The following is a 22,384-nucleotide window of genomic DNA, read 5'->3' on the forward strand; positions in this document are numbered from 1 at the left end:
ATATGTGTGTGTGTGTGTGTGTGTGTGTACACACACACACACACACACACACGCACACGCACCATGCGCGTGCATGTGCATGGTGTATGTTGGGGGAATACTTGTACTTCTTGTCCTGAGGTAGTAGTATAGTCTTTGAGTTCATGGCCAGCATGCAACACAGAGTATGACTCAAGAGAAATTAAAAATAAGACAGAAGATAGTTTCTCAGGACCTCCTCTGCACTGCCCAGGCCTGCTATGGGACCAAGCTGTCTGTCCTTTACAGGGGCTACAGATACTGGCTCCATGGTCCCATATGTGCACCCTTTCCTGACACACCAGGGGATTCTCAGGGTATGGGTTTCACATCCATTTAAGACAGAATGTCAGGCAACAGCCTGGTGAGCTTTCAGATCCCAGACTCTGAGCATTTCATGAGGAAGGTGTCATGGAAGCCACAGAAAACCAGTAAGTCCCCCTGAAAGAGATGCCATGTAGCTACAATTATCAAAACTGTGACTTAGCAGTAAAACTCCTGCCCAGTGGAGCTCTGGATCTCTTCCTTAGTGTGTCTTTGTGTTTCCTGTCTCTGTGTGTAAGTTTTTCTTTTTTTTGTTTTGGTTTGTTTGAGCTAGGATTTCATTGGTTCTGAAACCCTAGGCTCAAGCAGGCCCCCTACATGCACCTGGTTTGAAGATGGGTACTTGGTCCTTACAGGCAGGCTTCATCCTGGCACCAGATGCTTCTGGGGAAGATGGCTAGTTGCCAAGGGCTTCCTATGCAGGTCCCATGGGAGGGGTTTTCCTGGAAGAGGTGGCTATCAAAGGAAGAGTCACCTTAGCTGGTATTAGCTGATGGTCATGCTCTCTGCCCACAGCCTGGCAGGGCAGCAAGTATTTTAAGTAAGATGCCTTATCAGTTTCCTTCCGTCTTGGATGGGGCTCTATTAACTGTCCCCATCCTCAAGTGAGCCTCGTCCTCAACTCTGAGGAGTCAGTTTCTGAAGCAAGAGCCAGAGCTGGTCACAGGTGGCCCCAGTCTGCATCTGTAGCATGTCCAGAGGGGCTCACTTAAGAGGCTTTTGGGAAGACAGGTAGCAGTACCCCACAGCCTAGACAGCTCCCATCAATGGGCTCTCTTAGGGAGTAGTGGGTGAGCTCTAGTATAACATTTGCTTACCTGTTTGCAGCCTGGTGGCAAACAGTCCAGAGACCTGGGCGGTAGTTGACATGCATGCACCCTGGGGCCACCTCCCAGAACACATTTCCTAGGAGGGGTAGTTTTCTCTGAGCCTGGCTGTGGCCATGTTTCTTCAGTGTTGGTCATGGGCCCAAGGGTAGATGTGTATAGGCTCATGCAAAGGTGTGGAGGGGCTTGCGTGAGGGCATGTTTGTATGAGCTTATGCCCAGCTTATGTGCACAGGGCATGTGTGTTCATGTATGTATTTATGTGCATGTGTTTGTGCAGATGTGAGCATGGGGGCATGTAGACTCAGTATTGGTACTTGTGGGTTCATAAGCAGTGTGCAGACAGGTGTCATTTGACAAATGTTTTTTAAGTACTCATCATTGGTCTTTGTTATCATTTGTCAAATGTCACTCTAACACAGCTACACCATCGATAGATCTCGTGTAGGGTTCTCTATTGTATCTGCAGGCCGTTTTTTACTGCAAATCTGTGAGCAGTGAATGACTATTGGCACGTGGGTGGGTGTGACTGAAAAGGGTGTAGAATTCAGTTTGAGTTCCTGTGTTCCTTACAAAAACTGTTCTTGAACTCTGGTGGCACCACCTGGAACTTTCTATCATTGACTCTCTTAGTTAGCCAGGTGGGCATGGCTGTAGGCCCCACCCCTGAGTCCCTGCTGTGCTTACAGACTCTCTTTGTCCTTGCTAAATGAACAGGTTCTGTGTAGCTGTAGCCCAGGCTAGCCTAGAACTCAGGATCCTTTTGCCTCAGCCTTCCAGTTGCTGGGGTGATAGGTGTGTGTTCGCAAACCTAACTCTTCGGTCAGTGGGGTTTTGTTTTGTTTTCCATGTTTTTGTTGTGTGTGTTATTGTCCTGTGGAGGTCACAGGACACCTTGTGGGACATAGGTTCTCTGCTTCAAGCCAGGGGTGGGTCTTGAAGTTTCAGTTTATATTGTCAGGCGAGCACCAGCACCTGTGGAGCCATCCTCCCTCTGTGGTCCAGGGCGTCCTTAAGGTCACATCACCCTATTATCAGTCTATAAAGGTATGATTGCTTCATAGGAAGCTTTGTGTGGCATTTGTAGGTTGTGATATGAGCCTGCTGCTGTGATCAAGGTCAGAGGCTCTTGGATCTCATGACCTTCCTCGTCATACCACCCTGAAGCAGCCAGCAGCCAGCTTCCTGTTTGGCCAGCTGTGTTTTAAAGAATCCTCCGTACAAGGAGCATTCGGCCTGAGTGCCTCCATTTTACTAAAGTCATGTAAAAGTCACCAGTTGAAAGCGACAGTTCCTCAGCAGGTAGTGGGCCAGTTTTGTGCAACCCTCACAGCTGTCCAACCTGGAACCTGACCATTGCCCTGGAAGACCTGGCACCCCATCCCTGGCAGTCTCTGCTCTGCTTCCTGCCTTGTGGATTGGCTTACTCTAGCCATTCTTGTCAACAGGGTAACACATTGGATATCACTGTTGGTTTCTATTTCTATTTTTGTCATGCAGACTAGTCTTGTCTCAAACCTCCTATGTAATCAAGGATGTCCTTGAACTCCTGATCCTCCTGCTTTCAGTGTTGGGGTGACAGGTGCAACTGCCTCCAGACTATATTTTGAGGGCTGGGCCCAGGACTCCACATGCTAACTGAACAATAGCTATATCATGTTTCCTAGCTTCACCCATGGTATACTGTGTACCAATACAGCATTCCCTTTCAAAGCTGAGTAGTATTCTACCGTGTGACTGGACTATATTTATCCTTTCTTCCATTCAAGAGCATTTGGTGTATTTCTGCATTTTAATGCAAGCCACACTGTATGTGTTCATGGATTGGGATTTGAGTTCCTGAGCTTTTGGGCGTAGAAGATGAGAATTTCCAGGTCTGTGTGTACTGTTTGGGGGCTGGGGTTTTTCCAGTGCCGTGGTTATGTCTTAGTGGCTCCTTTTGTGCCTGTGCTGAGTTGGAGTTCATGGATCCTCTGGCTATGGATGCTGTGATGGTGTCTAGTCCAGGGCTCTTAGGAACACACTGAGGATGTTCACTTGGCTTTACTCTGTTTCTCTAGAAACAGAGCATTCATGGGGAATGCCTGGGATCTACTGGATTAATGATAAACATTTAAACCAACTTCCAGGGACCAATGAGATGATAGCTTAGCAAGTAAAGGTGCTTGCTGCTAAACACAGTGACCTGAGTTCAGTCCCCAGAACCCAAACGGTGGAAGGAGAGAATTGACCCTTGCAAGTTGCCCTCTGATGTGCACCTGTGCATTGTAGCAGAGGTGCACACTCACAATAGGAAAATAAACAAATGTCCCCAAATGCCTGTGGTGCACAAGTGTGACCCCAGCACCCAGGAGGCAGAGGCAGGAGGATTGCCACAAGACCTAGACTAGCCAGGCTATAGTGTAAAACTATCTGAAACTACAAACAAACAAACCAGAGCAGGGCCCAGAGTGGTGCCACCCACCTTTAACCCCAGCGTTTAGGAATCAGAGGCAAGCCTGGGAATTGTGCCAGCCTAATCTGGCTGGAACATAGCAGGTTCCAAGGTACCCAGGACCTCATATTGAGACCCTGTCTGAAAAGACAGGCCAAAAACAGAGCAACAACAAAAGTGTTCACTGGGTCAACCAGTAACACAGTGTCTCTCTGTGTGTGTGTGTCTGTGTATGTGAGTGTTTACATATTTATGCTTGAGTGTACTCTTACCATGGTGCATAATTGGAGGTCAGAAGACTTCTGGGGGATCAGTTTGCTTTTTTTCCCCCCTTCCTTCCTTCTTTTTTCTTTGTCTTGATTTTTTTTTTTTTTTTTTTGAGACAGGGTCTTGTGTATCCTAAGCTTGCCTACAACTTGCCATGTATCTGAGTCTGTCTTTGAACTCATGATCTCTGCCTTCCCTCCTCTGCCTTCCAAATGCTACAGTGACGATCATGTGCCACTCCACCCAATCTCTGCCTGCTTCTGAGGCACGGCCTTCCATTTTTGCAGAGCTGGTACTGTGTACCCCAGGCTAGCTGGGCTCTGAGCTTCTGTGTAACTCCCATCCTGTCTCACTGTAGGACTCTGAGCTACAGCTGTGCACTGTCACATTTGGCTCTTTGTGTGGGCTTCAGGGATTTCGCCCAGCATCAGGTTCTGGCAGGCACTTCTGCTTTTAGGCTGTTGGTCCTGAAGACAGTAAGAAGTGTCTAAATATCTTTTTTTTTTTTTATTTTTGTTTTATTTGGTGTGGGGGTGTTTTGTATGTATATATGTGTGTACACCATGCCTTTGGTAGTTAGGACATTTAGAAATGGAGGCTACAGAATTGACTCAGCAGTTAAAAACACTGGCTGCTATTCCAGAGGACCCAGGTTTGGTTCCCGGCACCCACATGGCAGCTCCCAACTATCTGCAAATGCAGTTCCAGGAGATCCAGGACCCTCTTGTGACCTCTTTGGGCACTAGGTATACAGTGGTCTCTACATGGAATTCATACATGTGAGTTTTTCTGCAGATCGTGGCTCTAACTATGGGGCTGGGTGGATTTGGGGCTTTGCCTGCTTGAGTGTTTGTTTCCTGCTGTTTTGAAACACTGGGTGTTGAAGCTGCCGAGTCACACTTCTGCAAAGTTAGAAGCCAGCAAATGTCTGGATGCGGCTTTGAAGTAAATACTGTAGCCCTCCATTTCGTTGGTTGCATATCCCAGCCCCCCTCCTCACTTTTTAGTTTGAGACAGTTAGTTAGTTAGCTGAGTTACCCAGGCTAGCCTTTAATTCATACCCTCCTGCCTCAGCATCCCCAGTACCTGGGTTGCTAGGTGTGTGTTGCCCCCAAGTGCACCTGATGCACTGAACCAAATATCTTATCTTGTGGATCTGGGGATTGAATCTCGGGAATACCAGGCAAATTCCCCACCACAAAGCTGTACCTCAGCCTCAGATGATCCAGATTCTACCAAAAGATATGCGCTTACAGCTGCTGGATAGGAAAAGACCCAAAAGTGAAACTTGTGTCTTGTCTGCCTTGAGCATTTCCATGGTGCTTATGGGAACCAACACTGTCACCTTGTCACAGGGAGCTTCTTTTAGCCTCACACCTCCTGACACTCTACAGCTCAGGATCCCAGAGCTAATGTCATCTCTCAGCTGCTAGTCCAGCCTTTTAGGCTGTGGTACCTAGTCACACTTCTGCAGAGTGAGGAGCTAGCAAACAGCTTTTTAGCCCCTGATCTCTCCTGTGACCACTCTGTTTTAGTATTGCAGCAAAAGCAGCCACACACAGGATTTTGGCCTTGGAATAAAAAATTGTTTATAAACAGGCAGTAGGACCACACACCCACTTTTTATTGGTCAGTCTCATGAATGAATTCCTCTTCATCCTTTAGAGCCCCTCTTTCATGTTACCACACGTCTTACAGCTTCTTTACTCCCTAAGATAATTACTTCTACTGTGTTTCATTTACTTTGGGGGTTCTGTACCAGCTTTTCCAGCTGTGTTTAAGCAAAGGCTTCATTTCTCTTCAGTTGATACACAGTGGGCTCCTGCATTTGACTGGTATTGATTTTGTGCCTCTTGCTGCAAGATATCACACTGGCTGTTACCAGCATTAACTGATCTTGTTTTTGCAGCCTTCAAAAGTAAATGCATTTTATTAAAAATAATTTTCTTCAAGATTGGGGGGAGCATGGCTCAGCAATAAATCCCCTGCCTTGATTCCCCCAGTGAGCGGCTGGGGATCATGGCTCAGGGGTGGAGCCCCTGCCTAGAATCCCCACTGAGGGGCTGGGCTCAGGGATGTTGCCCTGCCTTATCTGTAGGAAGCTTTGGGTTTTTTTGTTTGTTTCCCACAAAGGAAAAAAGGTAAATGGAAACACTTGGGTCCTCACTCAAGACCAGCTGATTGTTTCTGGTCTGAGCTGCCTTGGTGGGTTTTGCCGCGCTCTTTGTGCCTTTGTGCTCACCAGGCTAACCACTGCCTCCCTTTCAGTTGCAGGAGGTGCATGCCCACCAATGAGGCATGCTGAAGCCAGGAGGACTGCAAGATGAGTGTGCAAGAGGCTGGCAGCTTAGGCCGTCGGCAGCAGGCCGCCTACCACCTGCACATCTACCCGCAGCTGTCCAGCACTGGGAGCCAGGCCTCATGCTGCGTGACCGCCACCAAGGATAGCACAACGACCGATGTCATCAGAGATGCGGTAGCTAGCCTGCACCTAGATGCTTCAAAGCGCTACGTGCTGGTGGAAGTGAAGGAATCAGGCGGGGAGGAGTGGGTATTGGATGCCAGCGATTTGCCAGTGCACCGTGTGCTGCTGTGGCCACGACGCGCTCAGGATGAGCACCCGCAGGAGGATGGCTACTACTTCGTACTTCAGGAGCGCAATGCCGATGGCAGCATTCAGTACCTGCACATGCAGCTGCTGGCCCAGCCCACAGCTGCACGGCGCCTGGTGGAGCGTGGGCTGTTGCCGAGGCCTCAAGCCGACTTTGATGACCTGTGCAACCTGCCAGAGCTGACTGAAGCCAACCTGCTGCAGAACCTGAAGCTGCGCTTCATGCAGCACAAGATCTACACATACGCAGGCAGCATCCTGGTGGCCATCAACCCCTTCAAATTCCTGCCCATCTACAACCCCAAGTATGTGAAGATGTATGAGAACCAGCAGCTGGGCAAGCTGGAGCCGCATGTATTTGCACTGGCTGACGTGGCCTACTACGCTATGTTGCGCAAGCGCGTGAACCAGTGCATTGTCATCTCGGGTGAGAGTGGCTCTGGCAAGACACAGAGCACCAACTTCCTCATCCACTGCCTCACTGCGCTCAGCCAGAAGGGCTATGCTAGTGGCGTCGAGAGGACCATCCTGGGTGCAGGGCCCGTGCTGGAGGTGAGCATTGGGGCCTAGAGGCAAAGGGCAGAGGATGGGGAGCGCTGGCCTGCTACCCCAGCTCGTTGTGATGCTCGGGGGTCTTCCCAGTACTCACTGAGCATGTGCGAGGCTGTGTCTTTATCCCAGAGCGCACTGAGCGTGCACACCACCCAGGTTCCACAGCTAGCACTACACAGAGAAAGTGCACATAAAGTGCCCTATCTTTGGCAGGTGGGGTTGGACAAGACAGGGCAACAGGCTTAGAGTTGGCTTCTTAGAACCAGCCCATGTATTTGGGGTATCAAGAATGCCTCCAGTAGTCCTGGCCCTGGGGTGGCTGGGAAGACTGTAGAGCTCTGGGATGTGCATTTTACCCAGAGGTGCTTACCCAGATCTGCTTGTGAGGGAGACCGCATGCCCAGGCCCAGGTAGGCCAGACCTCAAGTATAAGAGTATCCAAAATAGGAGAGGAGAGTGGCAGGGTTCACATGTCTTTGGCGTTGTTCATCTGCCTTCAGGTCCTGGGTGTCCTCATGTTGAATGTCAGAGGGCATATCAGGAGCAGTAGGGAGATGGTGCCACAGCATATTGGGAGGAGACCACCCCAAACTCCCAACTTTATGCCTGCTGCCCAGGGTCCCCAGTAACCAGGTTCCATGGGAGCCATTGACATGTCACTGTGGGTGTGCCTTCTGGGCATGGGCGACAGAAGGAGTGAGTAGCGAACCCAGCTCTGGGTATCTTAGGGCGAGGTGTTAACCTGTCTTGGACCATGGTACAGCTAACTCAGGGTGACTTTGGGCTCAGAGTTCACAACTCTGAAGTTGGGTCTCATGTTCTGTTCTTCTTTCTATTTTTGAGTAGTAAGCTTTCTCTCTCTTTCTTTCTCTCTCTCTCTCTTTCTCTGTTTGTTTTGCTTACAAAGTCGCTTCCGGTGCCTGGAGAAACTGGAAGAGGCATGAGATCTGCTAGAACTAAGTTACAGACAGTTGTGAGCTGCTCTGTGGGTGCTGGGAATCAAACGTGAGGACATGGAAGAGCAGCCAGTGCTCTTAACACTTGAGCCATCTTGCCAACCCTTCTTTCTCAATAGACTTTTTTTTAAAAATCAGTTAATTTTGTGTGTATGTTGGGGGGAGGTATGTGTGCCACAGTGCACATGTGGAGGTCAGAGGACAACCTTTAGGGGCTAGTCTTCCCTTGTGAGAATCCCAGGGATGGAACTCAGATTATCAGACTTGCTGTCGAGTGCCTCACCTACTGAGTAGTATTGCTGTCTGCCAGTGCATTTGTTTGTTTGTTTTGTTTCTCTGTGTGGTCCTGGCTGTTCTGGAACTCAGTCTGTAGACCAGGCTGGCCTCAGAACTCACCTGCCTCCGCTTCCGACTGCTGGGATTTAAAGAGTGCTCCACCAGCGCCCTGCTCAGTAGATTTTTTTTCAAAGCAGCATCAGGAACAAACCTGTCAGGACCCTCTTCTCAATTCCTGCCTTTTCTTTTATGACTGCCCTGGTGTGTTTATTGGAACTGAAGCCAGTGCTCACATACTGTTTTTACCTAAGCCAGTAGCACCTCAGGGACACCAGTGTGATACCCTTGGCTACCACCTTAGTGTGGTGCAGTGTTTCCTCCATTCTAGGAACCTGCTCTTCTTCCTCATTCATCCCCACCTGGCAGTCTCCATACCCCACGGACTTGTTGCTCACAGGGTCAAAATCACTATGCCCCCTGGCAGTTCGGTCCTGCTAAGTCATTTGTGCCTGAGCTTCCTCTGTGTTTTGTGACTCGGGAGCTTTTTTCCCTTGCTAAGTAACATCCCCTGACAGTTGATATGTACAGGCTCTGTGTCTAGATTCAGCTGACAGTAGACCAGTCTGTGTAGGGCTTGGTGTCAGCACAGTACTTTCCTCACCAGCATAAGGACTTGGGTTTGACCCCCAGAGCCCTGGACATTGCTGGGCATGGCTGTGTGCAAATCCTAGCACTAGATGCAGAGACAGGAGGCTGGGGCTCAGTGGCCAGCCAGAGTAGAAAAGGGGTGAGCTCCAGGCCAGGGAGAGGCCCTGCCTCAAAGGAGGCCATCAGTGTTCCAGGGGAGGACACCCAGGCTGTCCTCAGGCCTCCGCATGCTGCATGCTTGCATACATTGTGCGCCACTGTGTGCACAAGCACTGAAATATCAGATGATGCTGGAGAGATGGCTTAGCAGGTAAGGACACTTAGTACTCTTACAGAGGACCAGAGTTCAATTCCCAGCACCCACATGGTGGCTCACAGCCATCTCTAATTCCAGTTCTAGAAGATCTGGTCCCCAAGGGCTCCTGCACAAGCAGTGCACATAAACTCATGCAAGCAGCCACACAGAACAAACAAATACATAGGAAATCTTAAAAACAAAAAGCAAAAGCAAAGCTATGGGAGCCACGTTTGATCTGTACTGATCACACAGACTTCCCTGTTATTGTCCGCAAGCAGGACTGTTAGCAGATTCTTAGTCATGTGGAGAAGTCATGGGAAAGGCTTCAGAAGGGTGTGGCCTGGGGTGTCTACCACAGTTACCCTCACCCCTACTCCAATGAGTGCCAAACCAGGATGGGCATGACCCTGATATGGGGGACTTTTTTATCCTTAGGGTCCCTGGAGGAAGGAGTTGGGGTGGGTGGTCCCCATTATCCTATTACCTTTTCCTGCACCCTTCCCTTCGCCCTTCATGAAGGGCTGCTATCTGCTATGCAGATTGTCTGCAGTTAGTTCTAGCCTGCTTCATCTGTCCGGGCCCCTCTTCTACCTGAGATCATTGCAGGCCATCATCTGAAGTCACAGGCTCAGCTGTGCACCAACATGGGCGGTATGTTTCTGCTTTTTTCCCCACAACCAATAGGAAGGTCCCATGTTGCATAAACTTTTTAAAAATATTTTTATTTTATGTGTGAAGGTGTCAGATTCCTTGGAACTGGCATTACAGATAGTTGTGAGTTGCTATGTGGATGCTGGGAATTGAACCCAGGTCCTTTGGAAGAGCAGACAGTGCTCTTAACTACTGAGCCATTTCTCCAGCCCTTGCATAAACTAAAAACAAAAACAAACAAACAAAAAACTTAAAAACAACAATAACAACAACACAGAGTAACAGAATAGGTTTTCTAAGCCAAGCACAGAGGCCCACACCTCTTGTCTCAGCACTTGGGAGTTGGAGCCAGGAGGATCAGGAATTTAGGGTCATCTTTGGCTACTTAGAGAGCTTGAGGCCAGCCTGGGCTACGTGAGACCCTGACTCAAAAAGAGAAAAGAATTTAGGTTCCCTTTTGATCAGGCTTCTCTGACTTGTATCAGTTCATCTGTGCAGATCAGCTGCCCGTCCCACAAATACAGAAGTCTCCCTCAGATTTAGCCTTAGTTACCAACAGTCAGCCGTGATCTGAAAATAAGAAATGGAAAAGTCCCCCAAAGCAGCTGTTTGTCAAGCCGAGCAGTAGTGGTACACACCTTTAATCCCAGCACTCAGGAGGCACAGACAGATGGATTTCTGAGGCTGAGACCTGTCTGCTGTACAGATGAGTCCCAGGACAGCCAGAGTTACAAAGAAAAACTCTATCTTGAAAAACCTTTTTTAAAGTCTATGGTGTTTGTTTTGGTTTTTCTTTCTTTCTTTTTAAAAAAATTTATTTATCATTTATACAGTATTCTGCCTGCATGCACACCTGCACACCAGGTACACAGGAGAGGGCCCCAGATCTCATTACAGATGGTTATGAACCACCATGTAGTTGCCGGGAATTGAACTCAGGACCTTTAGGAAGAGCAGCCAGTACTCTTAACCTCTGAGCCATCTCTCTACCCCCCCCCCCTTGTTTTGGTTTTTCAAGACAGGGTTTCTCTGTGTAGCGCTGGCTATCCTGGAACCCACTCTGTAGACCAGGCTGGCCTTGAACTCACAGAGATCCTCCTGCCTCTGCCAAGTGCTGTTATTAAGGCATGTGCCATCATAGCTGGGGGTTTGTAGGTTTTAAATGAGCTTGTTCTGTGTGGCATGGGTAGCTTCCTCGCCATTCTGCCTTGTCCATGAGCATGAACTCCTGTGTTTGTGGGTGTTGTGCTGTGGGTGCTCTGTGTGCGTTGCTAATGGCACCAGAGGCAAGAGTGGCGCTGTTGGTCACCTGGAAATGCCAAGCAGAACCTGTAGAGCCCTTCCTTTAACTGAAAAGATAGAAGTCCAGGAGAGGGGAAAGGGGAGGGCGGCATGAGCTAAGGGAACTCACATTGTGGTGAGGTCCCCAGCCCTGGGGTGTTCTGTTCCAGAACACAGAACAAGATTCCTGTAACCTTGTTTCCAAATGAGGTCACACCTCCATGTACTGGGCCAAGGATATAGGCGTGATTTTTGTGGGGAAGATACATCTGTTCACAGTGGCCCCCATAGATTGTTCACTCAGTGATACTAAGTGACTTTGTTCCCAGGGGCAAGTGATTAGCTCCATAGTTGTCTCAGGATCTGTCATTTCTCTTGTGCTGGTGAAGCCACTATCAGCCTCCTTTTCTATCACTGCAGTGCCCCACAGGAGTGCTGGCACAGCACTGGCTGTTTGTTGCTGTCAGTCACTTAGTGAGACTGCTGTGAGGCAGATGCCAGTCCCACTGTCTTTCTTGGGGCCTCAGCTGTAGAACTGCCTGCGCACCTCTCTCTGCCAGTCTCAGGCTGGGAAGGGTGGTAACCTTGCTGGGTTCTATGAGCCAGAGCCAGCTCCATGGCACACAGTCAGCATGCTTCTCAGGGTGTCCATCAGGTTGCGCCTCCCTGCTTAAGGCTCAGAGCTGGCCTTCTGAGCATGAGATTGTCCATGATGGTGCTGGGTACTTCTCCGTAGGGTGACAAGCTGTGCTCTGAGGGCATTGGCTGTTATTTTAGTCTCCAACCCCAGATGCTAGGAGCACCCCTTTAGGCTCACACCAGAACCCCTGAGAACTACCAGTGTTCCCTGCATGACCCCCCCACCTAAACACTGTCAGTCAGTCATCCTGGGAGGCAGAGAATCATGCCAGGTTTGCTTGCTTGCTTGCTTCCTTCCTTCCTTTAATTTTAATTTAGCTTATTTATTTGTGTATTATTTTGAGACAGGGTCTCATTTGTGGCCCTGCCTGAGTACATTAGGCTGACCTTGACCTCAGAGAGATCAACCTGCTTCTGCCTCCCAGGTGCTGGTATTAAAAGTGTGTGCCATCACACCCAGCCAAATTTTTCTTTATTTCTTTTATTTATTTTTCTAATTTCATTTTTAATTAGGTGTTGGTGAGGTAGGTACATGTGAGCACAAGTTTTTTTTTTTCTTTGTTTTGTTTTATGTTTATTTTGAGATAGGTACCCATGTAGCTCAGGCTAGCCTCAAACTTACTATGTAATCAAGGATGACCATGGACTCCTGATCCTCCTGGCTGCATCTCTCAAGTGTTAGGATGACACCACCCTCCTTTCCTTCCTTTGTTTCTATATTGCCAAAGCTGGTCTTAATTTGTCTATGCCCCTGCCTTATCTTTTGAGTGCTGAATGAAAGGCATTGGCCAACAGATCCAGCAAGAACCTTGTGTTAGCTAAATCTGGGAGGCCCCTGTTCCTTGCTTATAGCTGCCAGGGTTCAGGCCTTGGTATATCTTGGGTCACAGGTTAACCCACTTCATGTGACTTTCTAGCCTCAGTCATTGCTGTCCTTTCAGAGTCCCAGGCTGCACAGGTCAAAGAAACATGTAGCTTGCAATGTCAGGGACTTTTTCTCAGCTCCCCAAAAGGAGAAGTTGGGTTGCTTTGAGGTCAGGGTGCCACTGGGCCCTGGTGTTTCTTCAGGCCCGAGTATAGCCTCACAGTGCAGTGCTAGCCAGAAAACAGGAAGACTCCTGTGGAAGGCAGGGACCTGTCCGTCAGTGCCCCTGCATGCTCCTATGACCAACACCACTTCAAAGGGTGTGGGGACAGCAGAAGCCAAGGCACCTCTAGCAGGCAAGAAGCAGGCTCTGTACACTGCCTGCCTTCAGAGGGGAGACACTGTATGGGCTGTTGGCTGCCTTAGCATACAAGGACCTTAAGCCATCGGGGGACTTTGTGAGCATGGCGCACTGTCACTCTTGGCAGGCACAGCACCCCTTGATACCCCTGAGCTAAGCAAAATAGCCTAGGACATTGAAACAGGGCACACACTGGCTGGCTCTGGTGTGCTTCCAGCTGCTGCTGGCATGTGTGGGCCAGCATAGGCTCTGATTCTGAATGCAGAAATGAAACATAGGCCCACATTTATGGGCTGTTCTCCCTGGGCCCTGGCTTCTCTGAGCCACAGGCTGCACTACAGCAGGAGAGGAGGCTGAGAGGGAGACAGCACATAGTTGCAGCCCCCCACAGGCACCTGCACTTCAGAACAGGGAAGGGTCCTGAAGCTGCTGCTACCTCCTGCTCAGGGCCAGAGTGCATTTGTAAACCAAACTCCACTCCCCACCCTGCAGGTCTCCAGGACCACAGGACCTTTGCCCACAGGACATGGCTTTCTTGGGGTAGAGTAGCTTGGCTCTGCCCAGCCATAGGGACATGGCATCACTGATGTGAAGAACCTGAGAATGCAGGAGAAGGTGTTTAGCCAGGCCGACACGGGTTCTGGGAGTTGAAGTTTCTCAGCCTGTGTGGTAGGGATGTTTAACAGCCTTGATATTGACAGATAAAATGTGTGGCTCAGCCAGGCAATGGTGGTGCATGCCTTTAATCCCAACACTCAAGACGTAGAGGCAGGTGGATCTCTGTGAGTTTGAGGCCAGCCTGGGCCTCAAACATTATGAGACACTGTCTCTGTCTGTCAACTAAGCTCTGTTGTCAACAGCAGCTGCTGTTCTGGGGGAGCCTCTAAAATGTCCTGTTTTGGAGATTGTCCCTAGGCAGCCATGTTGGCAGCTGGAAGTCATTGAGGCTGTGATTGAGAAGGGGCTGAGGGGCTCCAGCTCAGGCTTGGCAACCTGAACTGCTGTTACACACACTTGTCCAGCAGGAGGCCCCAGTCAGCAGCAAGCCAGCGCCCACACTGGCTTCCAGCCTTCCAGCCATGAGCAACCCTGCTCAGGTTACAAAGTCAGACTGCCTCTGATATTTCACCATAGCAACCCAAGGGCCTGATACAGTGCTTGCCCTGGTTTGCTCTCACAGCTCTCTGTTGCTGTGATGAGCGCCATGACCAGAACCAATTCAGGGAGGAAAGGGTTGTTCTGTCCTGCAGATTCCTGTCTGCCATTGAGGGAAGCCAAGGCAGGAGCTTGAAGCAGAAGAGGAGTGCTGCTGCCTGTCTGCTGCTGCCTTCCTGCCTTCCTTTTTTCCTGCCTTCCTTTTTTCCTGCCTTCCTTTTTTCCTGCCTTCCTTTTTTCCTGCCTTCCTTTTTTCCTGCCTTCCTTTTTTCCTGCCTTCCTTTTTTCCTGCCTTCCTTTTTTCCTGCCTTCCTTCCTGCCTTCCTGCCTTCTTACCTTCCTTCCTTCCTTCCTTCCTTCCTTCCTTCCTTCCTTCCTTCCTTCCTTCCTTCCTTCCTTCCTTTCTCTCTTTCTCTCTCTCTCTCCTCTCTCTTTCTTTCTTTCTTATTCTTTTTTCTTTTGATACAGGGTTTTTCTACATAGCCTTAGCTGTCCTTAGCCTTAGTAGACTAGGCTGGCCTTGAACTTTATAGATTTAAGGTATGCACCACCACACCCAGTACTCCATATATAGCCTAGGCCCACTTATTCAGGAATGGCACCACCCACAGTGGACTGGGCCCTCCTTCATCAACTAGCAATCAAGAAAACGTCCCATAGACGTATTCACAGGCCAATCTGATGGAGGCAATTCCTCGATTGAGATTTCTTTTTTTCTGAGTTTATGTTGACAAAATCAACTGTCACAATGCCATCTGGTACATGTATAGTGTTGTACAACCTCTATCTAGTCCCAGAACATTCCACCTCTCCCCAACTACGCAAGTCTATTTCAGTTGTCACTGCCCACTCCTCTTGAATCTACTCCCTGTCTCTGGCTTTACCTGCTGTGAATTTCATCACTTATCACATGACCTTTATTCTGGCTTCTGTCACTCAAAAGCTTGTTTCCAAGATACGTCTGTATGTTGCTGTGTTACAGTTTTGTTAGGTTTTCATGGCTGAGTAAAATTCTACCACATGGTCAGAGCTTATGTGGCTCCTCTGCTTGTTAGCATTTCATTTCTTTCTTTTGATTTGTTTTGTTTTGGTTTGGTTTTTCAAGACAGGGTTTATCCTTGGCTGGCTTAGACTGTCTTTGTAGACCAGGCTGGCTTCAAACTCACAAAGATCTGTCTGCCTCTGCTGGGATTAAAGACGAGTGCCACCATGTCTGGCCAGCATTTCATTCCTTAGCACAGCTAGCCACAGTTAGGCTCCCTCGATAGAGCAATGCTGTAGGATCAAGGGTTGTGGTCACTGTTTTTCCGCATGGAGCAGCCTGCTGAGGGTGGCTTGAGGGCTGGAGTACCCAAGGATCCTGGAGCAGGAGTGGGACCTGTGTACATAGGTGCCAACCCAGCCTGCCGAGAGGCTGCAGTCAAGGGCAGCTTCCCTTGGGGAATTGTGGGTGGCAAGAAACAGGCAGGACCGTTGGCTCAGGCTTCCTGAGTACAGGTGTCAGAGGTAGGCATGACCCAGGAGCAGGGCCAGTAGCTGAGGAGAGCTGCCCTTGGCGTAGTGATGCAGGGCTTTCAGACAGTTACAGGAACCTTTTGGGGGACTTTGGTCAATTGATGGCCCATCCAAGGCAGAACATAGTGCTGGACCTTAGAGGGTGTCCAGTCCTGGAGTGGCAAGATGGCTCGGTGTTGCCAAGTGTCTGGACATGGTGAAAGGGAAAGCTGACTCCTGAAAGTTGACCTCTGACCTCCACATGTGTGTGCACATGGGTACACAAACATATACAACCACAAAATAAGTAAAAATAATGCTTCACAGTTCAAAAAGTACAGGGGCCGGGGACATGGCCCAGGGGTAGAGGTCCTGCTTAGAATCCCCCAGCGGGGTTGTGGCTGTGGCTGTGGCTCCAAGTCCCATCCCTCAGTGTATACATAGAAACACAACATGGTTTGTTGTGCTTGCAGCACTCTTGTGTCCAGTGTGTCAAGCACCAGGAAGGCTTGGGAGTGTGCAGAGGACATGGGCAGGGTCTGTGCAGGTCTTGGAACTCACCCCCTGAGAAACTGAGTGATGGCTATATTTCCAGGTACATGTAGAAAGTTCTGGAGCCCTATAGAGATGAATGTATCATAGGTGCCATGTGTGTTTGCTTGCCTCCTGTCTCCAGCCTAGTTCCTGGTACCTGTATCACATATGCTCCCTGCACCCTCTCCTGGGTTTTCTAGCAGTGTGGGGAATTGGGAAAGGAAATTTTGGAAGGAGGCATCCCATGGTACTTAGAGGCTGGGATTGCTCATGTCAGAGTCAGTGGCAGGTGACTTTACAGTGCTATGGCTGAGGGTAGCATCCCTGTCTTTGTGAGTCTTTGTCTGTCTGTCTGTGTGTAAGGCATATACGATTAGAGAACAGCCTCAGGCGTCTGTCCTTAAGTACCATCCACCTTCCTTTAAGAGACAGGGTCTCTCACCAGCTTGGACCCTGCCTGGCAGGCTTGGCTGGCTCTGGCCGTCAAGCCCCAGGAATTCTCCTGTCTCTGCCTACTGGGATTACAAGCCTTTGCCACTATGCTGGCTTTTCTTATGTGGGTTTGTGTGCAAGATTCAGGTCCTTGTGCATGCACAGCCATCCCTTTCACCAGGCCCAGAGACTAAACAAAACTCTAGAGTCCCCTTCACTCTCCTGGCATCCATACACTTCCTTCCTGAACTGCCTTAAACTAACATGGTGATTGTGACGTGCCTGTGGGCTATGAGCCTGTGCATACCTAGAGTCATGGCCAATATCTGTGGTGTCTGATGTGCTCCTAGGAGCTCATCATGCAGAGGACGTGATGAAAATCACAGCCAGGGACACCACACCAGCATGAGGTAGTGACTCCTTCCTGGCCACCGGCTGGGAAGGAGTAGTACAAGCCATTGAATTCCTGGCTCTGTACCTGCACTCACCCCATTTTAAGGACAGTGGGAGCTGTAGAGCAATGGGACACACAAGAACTAGTACATCTACAGAAGGAAGGGAGAGGATGGGCCAGCAGCTGGCCCTGCAGGAAGAGTATGGATGAGGGAACACTGTGCTGACAGGTGTGTGTCCCGGGACTATTCCTGGAAAGGTACAGAGTTGCCACAGGCAATCACAGGAGTCACAGTGTCCCTGAGCAGTCCTTGGCAGGGGATAGCATACTCCAGGTCTGCCCTGTAGCCTTTCAACTTCTCCCTGGTGGCGCCCTTGAGGAAAGGGCCTTTGCTTGCCTCAAGGCTATTTCAGACCTGGAGGAAGTTCCATTTTTGGGAACATTGCATCTAAGAGTACAGTGAAATTATGGGGTATAATTTAAGCACCCAAAAAAAAGTCTCCTTGAGCTGGGAACACTAGGACATGCCCCTTATCCCAGCCTCTGAGAGTTACAGGCAAGTTTGGCACCATTGGCAAAAAAGGGTATCAGATGTCTCAGAAGAAATGCACAGGGGCTTTTGTGAGTTCCATAGCCTGTGCTGCTTTGCCAAGGGACCAGAGTGTGCTGTCCTGGGGGTGAGTGTTCCCTGTGCAGACCAGGGTTTGTGGGTCAGTGTCACACAAGCACTGTGAACAGATCACAGAAAGACCCACACTGATTGCCCCCACTGCTGCCAGAAATCCTGAGCCACTAGAACCCCACCAACTCCTGCCTATCCTACCCCCACCAGAACTCCTAAGCCATTAGATCTACTGACTCCTGCCATGTCCCACCCCCCCAGATCTCCTGGACCCATTAGACCTACACTGAGGCCCCTCAGAAACACTCCCTCCCCAGTTCCAGAGTCCAGATAACCAAGTAAAGAGAAGCAGGCTGCAGCACATAGATGTGCAGTCCAGCAACTACTTGAAGCTGATGCAGGCCGATCATGAGGTCAGGGTCAGCTTCAGCTACATGGTTTGAAGTCAGTGTGGGCCTCATAGAAATCTATCCACTCAAACTTGTGGAGTGGAAGGTGGGGAAAAGTCGTCAGAGGTGTCATGGCATAGTGTGTTAGGTCTAGGTGCCAAGCCAGCACAGTATAGTGGTGACAGCTAAGCACTTGGTTTCTCTGCTCAGCATTTGCAGGGAAGGGAGCTCTTAATGTCATTCCCGACCGGGAAGGAAGAAGGAAATGGGAATTGAGGAGATGTGTGTTCCTGGATGATAGTAATCACTCCACATCTAACCCCAGCTCCCTCCTTGCAGACAAGACATCTTGTGGTGTGCCTGTGTGGATAGGTCGGTGACTTTTGGCAGAGACTCCACCCAAGCTACACCCTGAGCCTCTCCGTGGGCAATTCAAGGCAAGGCTCTAACCCTGAGCCATGTGCCCAGCCCCTCACGCATGGCCTAATACTTTTTTTTTTTAATTTCTATTTCACATACATTGGTGTTTTGCCTGCATGTATGTCTGTATAAGGGTGTCAGATCCCCTGGAGCTGGGGTTACAGACAGTTGTGAGCTACCATGTGGAAAGCAACCAGTGCTCTTAACTGCTGAGCCCTCTCTTCAGCTGCCAGCACTGGGTAGGCAGAAGGCAGGCAAAGCTTTGGATTTGAAGCCACTCTGATCCATATAGTAGATGCCAAGCTCGTGGGGTCCTGCCTCTGGAGAAAGAAACAAGGCGGCTGGTGGCTTGCAGCTGCCTCTGTTCACAGGGAATCCCGGGGTAAGGCCTAAACACATGGCACTCTTCCCACCTCCCGATTTGGTGGCAGCACACTGTTCAGGGACCTTTGGCTCTGCCCTCCATCTCTGAGTGCTAACTACCATTGCATCCTCTGAACCTCTGAAAGCTGCTCAGATCCAGCCTTTGTGACACTACCTATGTACAGGCAACATCGCCTCTAGGAGTTTCCCTGCCAGGTTCCCAGAGACCCTGCCTGCATCCACCCACCTGGAAGTTGACTTGGTTGAACTACCTCTTTCTGCTGCCTGTGTTTCCCCTGTGTCTCGGGTTCAGCCAGCATTGTTTCTTGCCGGTGTAGGTTGAGTGAAAGGCTGTGTTACCATTGTTCTCTGCCTATTCCTGCAGCAGGAGAGCAAGGGCTGGGGTGGCAGGAGACAGGGCTGCAGCACTGCATTTAGTGGCCAGTGTTGGCAGCCCCCTGAGATAACAGGTGTCATTCATTCGAAAGGCACATGACTGTCACTCTGCCTCAAATATCCTGCAGGCTCGGTGCCCAAAGGCCCAGCTTCTACCCTCAGCACCTCGAAAATATTTGGGCTCAGTAAGATGGCTCAATGGATAAAGGTGATTATTGCCAAGCTTGAGAACCTGAGTTCAGTCCCTGGGACCCACACATTGAAAAGAGAAAATGGAATTCTGCAAGTTGTACCCTCTCCCAAATAAATAAATAAATTAATAAGAAAACTTTAAATTACCACCACACAGGCCATAGAGATATTCAGATAGGTCACAATATTACAAAAAAAATTTTTTAAGAAAAAGAAAAAAACAATTGTAAAATAGTTGTTGTTACTTTTGAGAAAGGGTCTCACTATGTAGCCCTGGTTGACTTAGAACTTGCTGTGTAGACCAGGCTGGGCTCAGACTCACAGAGATCTTCCTACTTCTGCCTCCCAGGTGCTGGGGCTAAAGGTGTGGGCCACCATCTCAGTGTTTCTCTTGCTGTGATGAAACACCATGGCCAGAAGTAACCTGGGAGGAGAGGGTTTATTTTGCTTATTCTTCCACATCACAGTCCACCATTGAAATAAGTCAGGGCAGGAACCTGGAGACAGCAGCTGATACAGAGGCCATAGGGGAGTGCTGCTTGCTGGCCTGCTCCCCATGGCTTTCTCAGCCTGCTTTCTTACAGAACCCAGAACTAGCCCAGGATTATCACTGTCCACAGTGAGCTGGCTCTTATATTTCAATCATCAATCAAGAAAATGCCCCACAGACTTATCCACAGGCCAATCTGATGCCATCATTTTCTCAGCCGAGGTTCCCAAATAACTAGCCTGTGCCAAGTTGACATAAAACCCATCAGTACAAGTGCCATGTTTCTGCTTTATTCTGTTTTGTTTTGTTTAATGGTGTCACAATAAATGTAGCTGTAATTCTATGATCCCCCTGCCTCAGCCACCCAAGTGCTAGGATCACAGGCCTTTGTTACCACATCAGACTCTATATATGACAATGCATCATACACCCTTTAATTCGTAGGTAAAGCTGGTTGTGCTGGCTTGTAGCCTGTTTTCTCAGCTCCTTAGGAAGCTGAGGTCAGATCATTTGAGCCCTTGAGCCCAGGAGTTTAGGGCAAGCCTGGACTACAGTGTTTAGATTGTATCAAACAATGACTATACCCTGGGAGGGGTTTGTTTTCAGAAATTACAGGCTTTCTTTGTTTTATAATTTTGCTTGTTTTTGACCAATGGTCTGGTATAATCAGACCTCTAACAGTATGTAACTGAGGGTAACCTTGAACTCCTCATCCTCTTGTCTCTGCCTCCCATGTGCTGAGATGACAGGTTTGTGTGCCGTGGTGCCACAGGTAACAGGAGGCCGCTGATTCGGTTAAAGCATTGGTAAGGCAAGTATGGCTGGGAGATGGCTCAGTAGGTGAAGTGACTGACGACCTGGGTTCTCATCTAAAACATCCATACAAGAAGTTTTTGTGGGACATTTGTCACAGGGAGGAGAGAGAATCATACAGCGCAGGGTTGGGAAACACGTGCAGGCACATTGTGGTATGTAGTCCAGTTGGCAAAATAGCTGGCAGCAGGTGTGATGGCCGGGGTCCTTCCCCAGCACCCACTTCAGGAGCTGTGAGGCAGCCCAGGGAAGAGGGGACAGGCCAGTCCTTGGGGCTCCAGGCCAGTGAGAAACCCTGTCTCAAAAAAACAAGGTAGATGCAGCCTGAGGAGTGACACCTGAGCCTTCCTCTGTCTATGCAGGGTCATTTAAAAGAAAGAAAGAAAAACGTCAGGGTGCTGGGGACATTGCTATCTATAAAGAGAAAAACGCCTGACTCTACTGGGACAGAGACAGTCAAAGAAAGCCTCTGCTAGGGAAGATGGTCTCAGCATGATCCAGGCCTCACAGCCTGAAACAGGCTGGCACATCTGCTCCTCCTCGGTAGTCTCGGGCTGCTTGGTGAGAGCAGAGGAGAGCCCTGACTGTCCCTCTGTGACAGGTTCTCAGAATTTGTTCAGTGACCATCATACTGGTGCAGACCTGCCATCCTGCTCTGTGAGGCAAATTAGGGGTTACAGGCTAGCCCAAGCTACATAGCAAATTTCAGGTCAGCCTGGGCTTTATGGTGAAATCCTTTATCAGAGAGAGTGTGTATGTGTGCATGTGTGTACTTGTGCATGCCATGACCCAGATACGGGAGTCAGGGCAACCTCAGTGTGGTCTTCACCTTTGCCCTTGTTTGAGGTAGGGTCTCTGTTCTCTGCTGTCCAGGGACTCTCCTCTCTCCACCTCCAGACTTTCACAGAGTTCACTGTGTAACAGCTTTATATTATTTCTGGGGATTCAAACTCACTTCCTCACACTGTGTGGCAAACACTTTACCCACTGAACCATCCTCCAGCCATATGTTAGATTTGTTGTTGTTCTGTTCTTGGGGTCCAGAGTCCTTGTTCTGTTTCCTGACATTTGGTGCCTCCTGTGGCCAGGAGCACCGAGAGTCTGGGGTGTTGTGTCCCACAGTCACTAGCCTAACCACATCTCTGACGTGTGTAGTTGTCATGTGCCTGTTTGGCAAGCCACTTTCAAAGCCTTGCTGAGCCCCAAGGCCGGAAGAGACCAGAAGAGCCTCTGGGTGGAAGTGGGCTGTGAGGCAGGCCCTGGAGAACTTCCTCCTCCTTCCCTGACTGAGGAGCTAAGAGGGCACAGTGACACTCTACTTCCTGTCCCTGCATCTGCAGCTCACCTCCACCACTGCCCTTTCCCATCAGCCCTCTTGGCCTTGGCGGTCATTCTTCAGTGGCTGGGTTCTCCTCATAACTGCTGTGACCTGACCTCTGCCCTTTACTGCAACAGGGCTAACCCCAAGCACACAGGGCAGAGATGGGCATCTTTTGAGCCCAGGAGTTCAGAGTCAGCTTGGGAAGCAGAGAGAGAAAGACCCATTCCCCAAAACAAAAGGGGCTGGGGTTCAAGCTGCAGTATTTGCCTAGTAAACAGAGCCCTGGGTTCTGTCCCACCACTAGGTAATTTGGGATGTCTCTCACCAGTCATTTCAGTTCTTGGGAGGCTGGTTCAAGGTC

At 49.6% G+C, this 22,384-nt stretch overlaps 1 protein-coding gene across 1 annotated transcript in view; it reads left to right on the top strand.

Moving 5' to 3' along the window:
- The window catches only part of Myo9b (myosin IXB), an 88,314-nt gene that overhangs the window by 12,331 nt on the left and 53,599 nt on the right, over window positions 1-22,384 (top strand). The window contains exon 2 of the mRNA XM_055597310.1: window positions 6,139-7,033. Within this exon, the coding sequence (XP_055453285.1) occupies window positions 6,194-7,033 (840 nt within the window). The 5' untranslated portion in view covers window positions 6,139-6,193. The remainder of the gene's footprint in view (window positions 1-6,138; window positions 7,034-22,384) is intronic.

This window comes from Psammomys obesus, unplaced genomic scaffold (assembly GCF_907164565.1).
Source record: "Psammomys obesus unplaced genomic scaffold, mPsaObe1.curated_primary_1811, whole genome shotgun sequence".
In the NCBI taxonomy this organism is placed as follows: Eukaryota; Metazoa; Chordata; class Mammalia; order Rodentia; family Muridae; genus Psammomys; species Psammomys obesus.